This window comes from Spermophilus citellus, assembly GCF_964194105.1.
Source record: "Spermophilus citellus genome assembly, chromosome: 2".
Taxonomy (NCBI): Eukaryota; Metazoa; Chordata; class Mammalia; order Rodentia; family Sciuridae; genus Spermophilus; species Spermophilus citellus.
Window position 1 is genome coordinate 158,508,841 of NC_138183.1, and position 13,660 is coordinate 158,522,500.

The following is a 13,660-nucleotide window of genomic DNA, read 5'->3' on the forward strand; positions in this document are numbered from 1 at the left end:
CCTACTTTCCACTGCCAAAGTTCAGGTCCTTTCTTCTACCTCTGCCCTCTTCCATCTCTTTCTGCTCTAGCTTATCAACCATCCTAAACGTACTAATTGTCACCTAACCTCTTCCTAAAGCACAATTCTCATCATTTCCTGCTTCCCTCAGGAACCCCTTAATGCAGATAGTCCCTTCCTCATTTTACTGCTGCTTTAGCAGTTCATAGCAACCACTGATTTTCCAGACAGAATCAGCTCCATCCTAATAACCAAATCAACTGGCACGTGGGCCAGGAAATGGCCAAACTCTCAAGTTTACCTCAGCTGCTGGAGGTCATTTTTTTTTAACTTTTATTTTTTAAATTCATGACAGCGGAATGCATCACAATTCATATTACACACATAGAACACAAATTTTTCGGGCTGGGGAGGTGGCTCTGGCGGTAGCGCACTAGCCTGGCATGCGTGCGGCCCGGGTTCAATCCTCAGCACCACGTACAAACAAAGATGTTGTGTCTGCCGAAAACCAAAAAAAAAAAAAAAAAAAAAAAAGTTAAGAATTCTCTTCTCTTTCTCTCTCTTTAAAAAAACAAAAAACCCCACAAATTTTCATCTCTGATTGTATATAAAGTATGTGCACACCAATTCATGTCTTCATATATGTACTTTGACTAATGATGTCCATCACATTCCACTATCATTGCTAACCCCCCGCCTTTACCTCCCTTTCCCTCCCACCCCTCTGCCCTATCTAGAGTCTGTCTATTCCTCCCATGCTCCCCCTCCTTACCCCACTATGAGTCAGTCAGCTTATATCAGAGAAAACATTTACCATTTTTTTTTGGGGGGGGGGAACTGGCTACCTTCACTTAGCATTATCTTCTCCAACTGCATTCATTTACCTGAAAATTCCATGATTTGATTCTTTTATTGCTGAGTAATATTCTATTGTGTATATATGCCACATTTTTTTTAATGCATTCATCTACTGAAGGGCATTTACGTTGATTCCACAGTTTAGCTATTGTGAATTGTGCTGCTATAAACACTGATGTGGCTGTGTCCCTGTAGTATGCTGTTTTTAAGTTCTTTGAGTATAGACCAAGGAGAGGGATAGCTGAGTCAAATGATGGTTCCATTCCAAGTTTTCCAAGGAATCTCCATACTCCTTTCCATATTGGCTGCACCAATTTGCAGCCCCACCAGCAATGTATGAGTGTACCTTTTTCCCCACATCCTCGCCAACACTTATTGTTTTGTCTTCATAATAGCTGCCATTCTGACTGGAGTGAGATGGTATCTTAGAATAGTTTTGATTTGCATTTCTCTAATTGCTAGAGATGATGAACATTTTTTCATATATTTGTTGATTAAATACCCTCTTCTGAGAAGTATCTATTCATGTCACTGGCCCATTTATTGATTGGGTTGTTTTTTGGTGTTTAGCTTTTGAGTTCTTTATATACGCTAGAGATTAGTGATCTGATATGTGAGGGGTAAAAATTTGCTCCCAAGATGTAGGCTCTCTATTCACCTCCTCACAGATTGTTTCTTTTGCTGAGAAGAAACTTTTTTAGTTTGAGTCCATCTCATTTATTGATTCTTGGTTTTAATTCTTTGGTGAGCGAAACAAGCTACCTCAATATTCTATATTATTAGGAAAAACACTCAAGCTGGCACCCACAAATCATCATGAGCTAGACATTTCTAATTCATACTACTAAATCTTCATATACTATTCATAACAAACTATTTATACTTATTATTTCTACTTATCACATGTAAGTCTTTTTCATTATAGTACTTTGTGTCTGATTTACTTAACTCCTAAATCCCAGAACAAAACTTAAACAGTTCCGTTTTAGAGTTATGAATGCAACACGTAATTCTAATAAATAAAATTAGGGCCAAGCACAGTAGTGTACTCCTGTAGTCCCAGCTACTTGGGAGGCTGAAGCAGGAGGATCACTTCAGCTCAGGAGTTCAAGACCAGCCTTGGAAAAATAGTGAGATACCAAATTAAAACAAAACAAAACAAAACACAAACAAACAAACAAAAAAGACTAAGCACAGCTAATACATAAAAGAGTAGAATACATTTTTATTATACAACATTTTATTATTTTTTTAAAAAATTTCTTTTCATGGAATACATTTTCTTATTACCAATTCCCACAGTGGGAAAGTAATTTATTAGTTTTATATTTGTGGACAGATTATTTTAGGACAAGTAAAACACATTGGAGAATTACATCTGTTTAGAATTTGTAATATTCTGATATGTCTACAAGGAAGACTTCTTCTCTAACTTGAGCATCTCTATATTCAGAAGCTTTCCAATCTTTCTTTCCTAGGATACAGAAATCTGTAATTTGAGATTTTAGCATCTCCTATAAAGTTTCCCTAGGACATAAAACCATCAGTAGCTGGTATCAACTGGACAGACAGAGAAGTTTCCAAAAGTAAACACCATCTAATTTTTTGCAAAGTCATGAATTAACAGTCTTTCCCTTTGTCCATTATTTCCAAGACAAATGAAGAAATGATCATATACTGATAATATTAAAGCTAAATTCTCTTTAAGAGATTGACAAAAGCAAAAGCTCATATGTAAAGTTTAGTCATACTGTGAATCTCATGAACTTGAAGACAACCCCATTAACTCACTAGAATGCAGAACTGGGTCTCATAATTTCTTGAACACATTTCCTCTCAAACCTCTTCCTCAACAATTCTAAAATAACCATGTGATTAGAAGGTTTGCCCACCAATGAACTTTCTCTTATTTCCTCCTTATTGTGAGCTGAATGACAGAGCAGAGGCAGAGGCATACAATCAATTCTCAAGTCAAAACGGTCAAAGCTTCCACAGCATGGCAACAGCTTTGCAGATGCCCACGTCATGATAGTTGAAATAACAAAGCCCAGCAAAGGTTAAAGCTGAGAGTGCCAAAAGGCCTGCCTTGGCAGCTTTCTGTGATGCATCCCCATGAACATAATCAGTGACAACTTGTCCAAGGCCCCTACAGGGGGGGAAAAAAAAATCACACATGAGTGAAGTTGGAAGGCTAATAGATAATGTATCTAAAAACAACAGCAACAGAAAAAACCCAGTAGTTTAAAAATGCAATTTCTCTCTGTCCAGCCAGTAACTGTTTGCTTCTTTAGGGGATAGGTGGAATTATTTCCATATTTTTGTTGAGACAATAAACCAAACTCATGGTAATAAAAGTCATAAACCAAAATGAAGAAATATCAAGATTTTCCTAATATGTCATAAAGATATATTCTTACTCTTTTGGAAATCAATTTTCCAGAGTCATTTATATCAGAAACAATAACTGAATGCTCCCCTGTTTACAAAGTATAGTTAGTGTTTAACTATAGAGCTTTTCATTAATTTGAAAAATATTCAAATTGATATTTGAATAGGAGATACTATGTGCCAGTACACAAAATGAAAATAATCATTCCTTGCCTTTATGGGATAAATTTTCTAACAAAGAAGAAAGAAAAAAATTAAATATATATGTTAGTATGAAGAAATATATTAGACAATATATATTGTCTACCTCAGTGGTAGAGCACTTGCCTTGCTTGTCTGAGATTCTAACTTCAATCCCTAGCTGCAATAATATTAACTGAAGAAATATATTAGAAAGAATGACTTAAAGAACAGTCCAAATAAACGTGACAATGACTGGTATCTCTGAAGGTCATATAGGGGGAGCATACAAAGAACAGTATGGGGGACACAAGGAACAGTATAGCTGGAGCACATAAGGAAAAGATTAGAGGAAATGAGGAAAGATCAAAGGAAGGCAGGGGTAGATTGCTTAGGGCTTTGAAGTCAGAAATTTAAATTTTATTTGAAATAGGAAACCAGGAGCATGTTTTAAGCAGGGAGGATCCTAAGTAAGGAGTGATCTAATTTTACTATTTTTATAGATAATAATTTTATTGATATATAGTTTACATACCATAAACTTCACTTTTTCATCTATACAATTCAGTGATTTTTATTATAGTCAGAGTTGTGAACTATCATCACTATTTAATTCCAGAAAATTTTTGTCATCCCCAAATAGAAACTTTCTACCATCAGCCATTACCCAACAACTAATTTGCTTCTGTCTCTGGATTTGCCTATTCCCTGTAAATGTTTCATATAAATGAAATCATGCAATACGTGGCCTTTGAGTCAAACTTCTTTTTATTTAGCATTTTTTCAATATTTACCCACATTGCAGCATGTATCAGTACCTCATTCCTCTGTATAGCTGAATAATATTCCATTGTATGAGTATGCCATATTTTATTCAGGTATTTATCAGTTGATGAACATTAGGATTATTTACACTTTTTAGCTATTATAATGTACTATAAACATTCTTATATAAGTTTTCAGGTGGAAACATTTTCAATTCTCTTGGGTATACACTTAAAAGTAGAATTACTGAGTAACATGATTACTAACTTTCATTGGAATTACTACGGTATATCTAAATGTATAACATTTTTACATTCCTAGCAGAAATATATGAGAGTATCAACTTCTCTACATCTTTAGAAACACTTGTAATTGTCCATTTTCTTTTCCACAGCCATCCTGAGTAGGTGTTTGGTAGTTTTATCATTGTGGGGTTTTTTAATCTGCATTTCTGTAATGACAAATAATATTGTCCAATTTTTCATGTGTTTATTGACCATTTATATCCTCTTTGGAAAAATTTGATTTAACTTTAAAAATGTCACTTTGGCTACTGTGTGCGAATGGAAAGCAGGAAGAGATAAAAACAAAAGCAGAAAGTAACTGAAGTGACTTAAGCAAGACTGTTGGTTTAAAGGGACTCTGACCAAGGAGGTGATGTTAAGTCACAATTCAGGCTACGTTTTGAAGAGAGAACTAATGGAAACTAAAGGGTAAGACAAAAAAAAATATCTAGAATGAATTCTAGGATTTTTAGATTGAGCAATTAGATTTAATAGAGGAGGAGGTTTTAAGGGGAAATCAAGAGAAATCTGGAAGAGAAAAAGAATGATTTGGGCAATATTAAATTGGGCATGACGCTCAGACATCCAAATAGACATGTCAATTAGACAATGGGATAAACAAGTATGCAGCTCAGGAAACGAGGTCAAAACTGAGTTTGTCTGGGTAAACTATATAGAACATCAAGAAAGTCAAGATTAGCCAGGCATGGTGATGCAAGGCTGAGGCAGGAAGACTGTGTGTATAGAACCAGCCTCAGTAACTTAGCAAGGCCCTAAGACCCTCTCTCAAAATAAAATATAAAAAGAGCTGGGAATATAGCTCAGTGGTCAAGTGCCCCTGGGTTCAATCTGCAGTACCACCCCCCCACACACACATCAAAAAAAGCTCCACAGGAGCCTGAAGCAGGAGGATCATGAGTCAAAGGCCAGCCCAGGCAACTTAGCAAGACCCTGTCTCAAATTTTTTTAAAAAATATATTTTTTAAAGGGCTCAGTGATAGGGGCTTACCTAGCAAGCACAAGGCTAGGGGTTCAATCTCCAATTGCCAGCACCCCCTCCCCCACAAAAAAAGTCAAGAAAGTCAAGATCGAGCTCTGGTGACTTTATCATTCGGAGATCAGAAAAGAGGACAAAGAGCTGAGAGAAACATCTACAAAGAATCCAGAAAGAGAAAAGTTGACTTAAGGAGAGAACAGTCAATTGAGTTGAATGCTGCTGAAAGTTCAAGTGGAGGACAGAGAATAGACAACAGGATTTGGAAAGATCAAGGTCTTTGGTAAGAATGACTTAAGTGAACTGTTGAGAAAAAAGCCTAATAAAGGTTAAAGAAATTGGATGCTGGGGCTGGGATTTGGCTCAGCGGTAGAGTGTTTGCCTAGCACGTTCGAGGCCCTGGGTTCAATCCTCAGCACCACGTAGAAACAAACAAATAAATAAAATAAAAGTATTAAAAAAAAAAAAAAGAAAGAAATTAGATGCTGAGGAACTGGAGCATAGACAACTCTTTCAAGTAATTTTTTCTGTGAAAAGGATAAGAGAATTAGTAAATGGAAGGAAATGAAGTCAAGAAATCAACTGAGATGAAAATGTATTTCTTTAGGATTATTCTCTTTTTCTAAGTTTCTATTAATTTAGATAGACCTCCTTTCCAGGAAACATACTTATTTCTTAACCCAGTCTTAGAAAGCCTGGTAAGTAAAACCCCCCTTTAACATTAGTTAGAAATTTAGTCTGACATGTCACTTAACCTCCCTGGGATTTAGTTTCCACATTGGTAGAATCACAGGGTTGGTTAAGGTATTCCAAGACTTTCTAGTTCTAACAATCTTAAAACACCTTCCCTCTCCCACCAATTATATTACATTGTTCTTGTAAAACAACAACTCAGTCAGGTGTGATGGTACCTCACACCTGCAATTCCAGCTATTTGGGAGGCTGACGAGAAGAGACTAAAAGTTCCAGGCCAGTCTAGGCAACTTAGGGAGACTCTATCTCAAAATAAAATTAAAAGGGCTGGGGGTATATCTCAATGGCAGAGTGCTTGCCTAGCATGTGCATGGTTCTGGATTCTATCTGCAATATCTCAAAAAAAAAAAAAAAAAAAAAAAAAAAGAAAAGAAAAGAAAAAGAAACAACTCAGGAAATTCATCCTGTTATTTAAACTCCTTTATACGTTTCATTAACTTAGCAAGTCTTAAAAGTTATACAAAAGTAAATAGAAAATGGATATGCACTCATTCAACAAGTATTTACAATATGCTATGTGTCAGCTACTATTTTAAGTACAAAAGATACAAGAGCAAATAAAATAATTTTTAAAATGCATTTTTTTTAAGGCAAGAATAAACTATAGTATCTAGGGATGCACATTTGAGGGATAAAACTATGACAAAATGCAAGGAAGTGATTACTATAATAATCAGGATAATGATTCCAGAGGGAGAAGGAATACTGAGCAGTTATGACTGAGATGAAATACAATGCAGAGGCTACTTGAATAGCTAGCAAAGTTCTATTTTTGATCTGGGTGCTATTACCCTTATAATTCATTAAACTATAGATCTAATTTTTGTGATTTTTCTGAATCTGTACTTTCATTATGGTGTTAAGGGTGGGAAATGACAAATATACAAATTAATAAACAGCTGATATCGTATATTAAAAGGTTATAAGTACTATTGATAAAAATAAAACAGAAAGATAAGGAATATCAGAAAAGATAAGAAACATTACACTTCTGAGGAATTAGTTTGGGAAGGATTTGTTGAAAGAGTGACATTTAAGATGTGAAGGAGATGATGGAACAAGCCAAGTACGTAACTACCAAACTTTCAGATAGAAAGAACATTAGGAGTAAAGCTAGGGTCATGGCTCAGCGGTAGAGTGATTACCTATCATGTGTGAGGCACTGGGTTCAATCCTCAGCACTGCATAAAAATAAATTAAATAACTAAATAGATAGATAGATAGATAAAATATAAGGTATGTGTCCATCTACAACTTAAAGAAAAAAAAAAAAAAAAAGAGTAAAGCCCTGAAGCCTGAAGTGTCCCCAGTGTGTTTGAGAAATATCAAGGAATAATCTAATATAGATTAAAAAAAAAAAAAAAAAAAAAAGAATAGCTGGAGATGAGGGAAGCAGAAAAGTAAAGTCTGAGGGCAGAATCTATTTATTTACTTATTTTTATTAGAGACAGGTCTTGCCAAGTATGGTGGTGCACACCTGTAATAGTAGCTACTTGGAAAGCTGAGGCAGGAGAAAGTCCCAAGTTTGAGGCTAGCTGAGTAATTTAGCAAGACCCAGTCTCAAAATTAAAAAGTCAAAAGCGGCTGGGAATGTAGGTCACTTCTAAGAGTGCCCCTGGGTTCAATCCCAATACCACAAAAAGAGAGGAGATGGAGAGAGACAACTGTGTTGCTATGTTGCCCAGGCTGATCTTGAACTCAATATTCTCCTGTCATCTGGTTGTGGTGGCACATGCCTGTAATCCCAGAGACTCAAGAGGCTGAAGGAGGAGGATCACAAGTTTGAGGCCAGCAATTAAGCAAGGCCCTAAGCAACTTAGTGAGACCCTGTCTCAAAATAAATAAAAAGGGCTGGAGATGTGGCTGTAGCTCAGTGGTTAAGTGCCCCTAGATTCAATCTCTATTTAAATTAGAAAAAAAATCTCCTGTCAGCCTCCCCAATAATAGTTCTGACTATAGGCATATGCCACCATGTCCTAGGTCATGTACAGTCTGTAGAGCACTGAAAAATTCTTTTAGTTTGAGTAAGATTAGGAGATAAAAAAGGGTTTGATAAGGGGATTGTCTTTTCCTAACTTAATATTTTAACAGGATCACTGGATATGTTGTGTTGGGAACAGATAATAAAGGAAGAAGTTAGGAGATTACTAGTGGAATTAAGGATGAGATCATGTTTGACTTGAACAAATAGAAGCAAAATGGAAACGTTGTCAATTAAGATAGGTAAGGGTACAGGAAGACCAGATTTGGAAAAGACAGGAACTCAATTTTATTTATATTCAAAAGCCTGTTTAGATATGAAAATGAAAACATCAAATAGGCAATGAATATATGTATCTGGATATATAGTTTTCTACAAGTCTTGAATGTCTCAATCAACTTCTCCCTCATATACAATACAAAACTCACAAGCCAAGAAAACTGAGCAGACAACATAATACTGAAGAGACTGTTATACTTGCCAGTGACTATGAAGAGTGAGGACTGCAGCCAAGGAGTAGTCCATTGCAGAGCAAGGATTCAAATATGCAGCTGGAAGCAGGCCCAGGAGCAAAACACTGACAACCCTCTCACTAGTCCAGTGAAGAGATGCAGCCTTGGAACCAGCTGTAAAAACAGACCAAATTCCATAGAGTTAAGAGAAGAGGGCTGGGGTTATGGCTCAGCGGTAGAGCGCTCACCTAGCACGTGCGAGGCCCTGGGTTCGATCCTCAGCACCACATAAAAATAAACAAACAAAATAAAGGTACTGTGTACAACTAAAAGATAAACATAAAAAAAAAAAAAGAGAGAGAGAAGAGACACACAGCTCTCATGTTCAACATTTAGCACATAATAACCTAAAATGACAGAACAGCAAACAGTATACATGCAACATTTAACTGAGCAAAAAGAGATTAAGACATAAAAACAGGTCACTGAGAGAAAGAACATTCCTTTGTTGAAGTCTTTTAGCACTAGGGTTTCTCATGCCTATACATATTAATTAGAAGACAAACATACTTTGCTTCTTAGCAAGAAGGCAGAATTAAGCCAACCTTGGACTTCAGTGAAATAGGTACCTTATGTATATAAGTTAGCAACAACTGATGAATTACTTGTTTTTTTAGACCTTCTAACCTTTGCAAGTAATGTAGCATTATCCTCTGAAAATAAAGTTAAATCTACCAACTCAAAGCAAAGCAAAGGTCTGAGTTGGTCAACTTCAGAGATCATGGTCCTTCTTCTGACCTGGACTTACAAATAAGTCCAAAACAAATGAAACACAAAAAATCTTATTAGGGGCTGAGGATGTGGCTCAAGCAGTAGCGTGCTCGCCTGCCATGCGCAGGGCACTGGGTTCAATCCTCAGCACCACATAAAAATAAAATAAAGATGTTGTGTCCACCGAAAACTAAAAAATAAATATTAAAAATAAAAACTCTTATTAAAGTAAAAAACAGTAGGGACTTTAAATATCTCTTTGAAAGACTATCTTTTTTTGGTTACAGACCCCTTTGGGAATCTAATAACAGGATGGAGGAGTTTCTTCCCAGAAAAATGTACATAAATACATATTTCTGTATACAACTTCAGAGACTTTTCTTCAGCCCTGTGTACTCCAGAACCACTCTGCTAAATCCAACCATACTAAGCAAAGGAATCCACAAACAAAAAGTTTTCAAAGCTGGGTATGGTGGTATATGCCTATCATCCAATGACGTGAGAGACTGAGACAGGAGGCTCACAAGTTTGAGGCCAGTCTGGGCAATTTAGCAAGACCATGTGTCAAACTAAAATAAAAAGAGCTGGGGATATAGTTCAGTGGTATAGCAACCCTGGATTCAATCACCAATAATAGGAAGAAGAAGCAGAAAAACTATTCTCACTTAGGCTCTCATAACTAATGAGTGAAGTCTTTATATAAAACACTGTTCCCAGTAGCTTGGGAGACTGAAGCAGGAGGACTGCACGTTTCAAAGCCTGCCTCAGAACCTAATGAAGTCCTAAAGCAATTCTGCGAGATCATCTCAAAATAAAATATAAAAAAGGGCCGGGGATGTGGCTCAGTGGGTTAAGCACCACTGGGTTCAGTCACTGATTACTAACTGCCACTCCCCAAAAGCCAATCACTGATCTCTCCAGACTTTAAAAATAAAAATATGGTTGGGTCATTATTTACTTCCTCATTTTTTTGGAGGAGGGGATAGGTACTGGGGATCAAACCCAAAGACCTTACACCAGTAAGCTATAAACACAGTCCTTTTTATTTCAAGACAAGTTGCTTAGGGCCTCACTAAGTTGCTGAGGCTGACCTCAAACTTGCAATCCTCCTGCCTCAGCCTCTTGAGTTGCTGAGATTACAAGTGTTCACCACCACATCCAGTTCATCTTCAGATTTTCTAAGACTAATCTGAATAATACTAAATAGCATTCCTCTAAGAAATGCCATATGGTTTTAAAGTAACCTTAAAAAAAAATAATCCCAGCTATAAATACACATTACAGTGCACGGACATGACTTTTTAAATTGTCTCAATTATCTACATCTGGCTCCTATCCATTAGCTAAATATACACAAGTGATTAAATTGTACTGAGCAGAATCTTCCTAAGCGTTATTTTCTTTTTTAAAGAAATTTTAAAAAAATTTTAAAGACCTAATTAGGCCAGAAGGTTCTGAGTATAAATAGTATTATTCAACTATGCTGTCACTGTCTGTCTAAAATTAGGTCTTCATTCGATACAGGTGGACAGGAGAGTCCCCCTAATAGACCTCAAGCCCTACCAAAGACATGATAATGAACCCAGGTTAGAGCCAAGAAAAGAGCAGTGATGGAAAAACATACAATGGCGGTTTGGTGACAGGTGAATGTGCTGTGTTCCAGTCCATCCTGGGGTAACTCGGTCCTGGAGAAATGCAGAGATGTGAGCAGGTCTGACCAATGGGGTTCGGAGGAACAGAGCTGAGGAAAGAAACATTACAGGGATCATAAGCACCTCTTCTTTAACAGAACTGATAGACTTTCTAAGTGATCATAATAAACAAACTACTTAACCCTAAACAGGAGATAATATCTCATCTACAAAATGAAGATAGTGTTGATTTCACGGGGTTAACTATGAACTCAATCAGGTAATCATCAAAAGACTGAAGACTCAATGAAACACTTATGTAAAAGGACCTCACTTTTATCTACTTAAAAAAAAGGTAGCTTCTTCTCTATTCTCATCTATTTATCCAATATTTACTAAAATCAAGACTATGCTTGGTTCTGGAGTAAGACAGATAAAAGACAAAGTCTCTGCTCTTGAAGAATTCAGTCCAGTCTGAAAAGTTCACATATTAACTTCTTCCATTTCAAGACCAATGTCTCTACTTAACACTCTCGAACCATTTCTATCTCTGTTGGATCCTATCTCTTGGTTGAAAAATAGATCTAATTCACCCAGGTGCACCACTTTTTACCTCTGACATAATAATCAGCTTAATTAAATAGGGTCTCTAAGCCTCAATTTCCTCATTTGTTAAAGAATAATAGTACTTACTTCACAATAATGTTAAAAAATTGATAATATATATAAGGGATTTAGCACAGTTTTCATAAAGTTGAAGACACACAAGAATTCCTTATTATTTTATCTCCTGTATCTTTAATTTCTCCTTCCATTTGGCTATCTTCCCTCAATGTAATATACTTAACTCTTACTTTAATCCCATGTCATTTAAGAAATGCCCGCACACACTTTCCCAGCTCCTTCTTTCCTTTCCATCTTAACTCAGGGAGATGACACTGTGCCCAGACTTCTACCAGTGTCTCCCTGACTTCTATCTGAGTCTACTATATCTTCCATCAGAGCCATGTACTATATTGTTACCAAAATGATGTTTAAATTGCAAATCTGTCAAACATTTCTTTTTTTTAATTTTTTTAAGAGAAAGAGAGAGAGAGAGAATTTTTTAATATTTATTTTTCAGTTCTGAGCGGACACAACATCTTTGTTTGTATGTGGTGCTGAGGATCGAACCCGGCCGCACGCATACCGCTTGAGCCACATCCCCAGCGCCTGTCAAACATTTCAATGGCAACCCTTTAGGAGTTGGAGGACAGCCTGGACAAAATATGAAGATTCTGTCTCAAAAAAAAAGAAAGAAAAAGTCAGGCACAGTGGTGCATGCCAGCAGCCTGGGAGGCTGAGACAGAAGAATTGTAAGCTCAAGCCTCATCAATTTATCTAAGCCCTAAGCAACTTAATAAGACCCTGTTTCAAAATAAAAAGGAATGGGGATGTGCTCAATGGTAAAGCACTCTGGGTTTGATCCCCAGTACAAAAAACAAAAACCAAACCAAAACAAACAAACAAAAAGCTACACTTCAATAAGGTAAGGCACACAATCTTTTTTTTTTTTTTTCACACAATCTTATATTAAGATCAGTTCTTGGGCTGGGGTTGTGGTTGAGTGGTAGAGTGCTCGCCTAGCACTTGTGAGGCACTGGGTTTGATCCTTAGCACCATGTAAAAATAAAAAAAGGTATTTGTCCATGTACAAGTAAAAAATATATTTTAAAAAAAGATGGATTCTTTTATGATTCAGTTTCACTTCACATTTCTAAACTCATTTCTCACCTTGATCTTCATGTTCTCACACTATTCTATTTGTTTTCTCTCATACCATGCAGATTCTATGCCTTCATCATTGTTTTTGCTCATTTCAGCAGATCCTTATTTCCTTACTTTCTTTATCCTCAAGACTCAAATCAGGCATACCTCTTTAGGAGCCAAGTACTGGCCAAATAACCCTGTTATACTGTGTGCATGCATAAATATATAATAAAAAGCCCCAAATTATGTATAACAATAATGCACCAATTTTTAAAAAGTGGATAAAAAATCTTAGATCTTTAAGAAAAAAAAAAAAAAAAGAAAGTAAGAAAGAGAGGAGGGGTGGTATACGCCTATAATCCCAGCAAATCAAGAGCCTGAGGCAGGAGAATCTCAAATTCCAGGTCAGCGGCCACAACTTAGTGAGACTCGGTCTCAAAATAAAAAGCAAAAAGGGCTGGGGATGTAGCTCATTAGTAAAGAACCCCTGGGTTCAATCCCTAGTAGTAAAAACAAAAACAAAAACAAAAAAACAAAAAAACCAAGACAGGGTAATCCTTCCAAACTACAGCTAAAAATATTCTTTCTCTGAACTCACATTACAATTTACGTACAGAACAAGTTTTTGCTTTATGTTAGATTATTGTTATCAACATTTTCCCTAAAAAATGAAAGTTCTTCGAGGGCAGGCGTTACGTCTTATTCAAACTTGTATCCAGCCTTACTTCAGCACTGGTAGAACATAAATGCCCAGTTACAAGATTATCGAACTGATCCCCTACATCCACACTTAAACACAACTCGTTAGGAAAAACCTGAGAAACCACGCATTGGGACTCTTTCTCCTGGTGCAA

General features: G+C 36.4%; 1 protein-coding gene across 4 annotated transcripts in view; it reads right to left on the reverse strand.

Annotated features, from left to right (window-relative positions):
- SDHD (succinate dehydrogenase complex subunit D) overlaps positions 1 to 13,660 on the reverse strand; it is a 98,842-nt gene that overhangs the window by 84,733 nt on the left and 449 nt on the right. For 2 of the 4 annotated variants that reach the window (XM_081266049.1, XM_081266045.1), the window contains exons 2-3: positions 11,051 to 11,167; positions 8,685 to 8,829 (exon numbers count right to left, since the gene is read on the reverse strand). In XM_081266049.1, coding sequence (XP_081122175.1) covers positions 8,685 to 8,829; positions 11,051 to 11,167 — 262 coding nt within the window. Of the gene's footprint in view, positions 1 to 2,076; positions 3,005 to 8,684; positions 8,830 to 11,050; positions 11,168 to 13,660 lie in introns of those variants that run through there. The other 2 variants (XM_081266046.1, XM_081266047.1) reach the window with 2 other exon arrangements.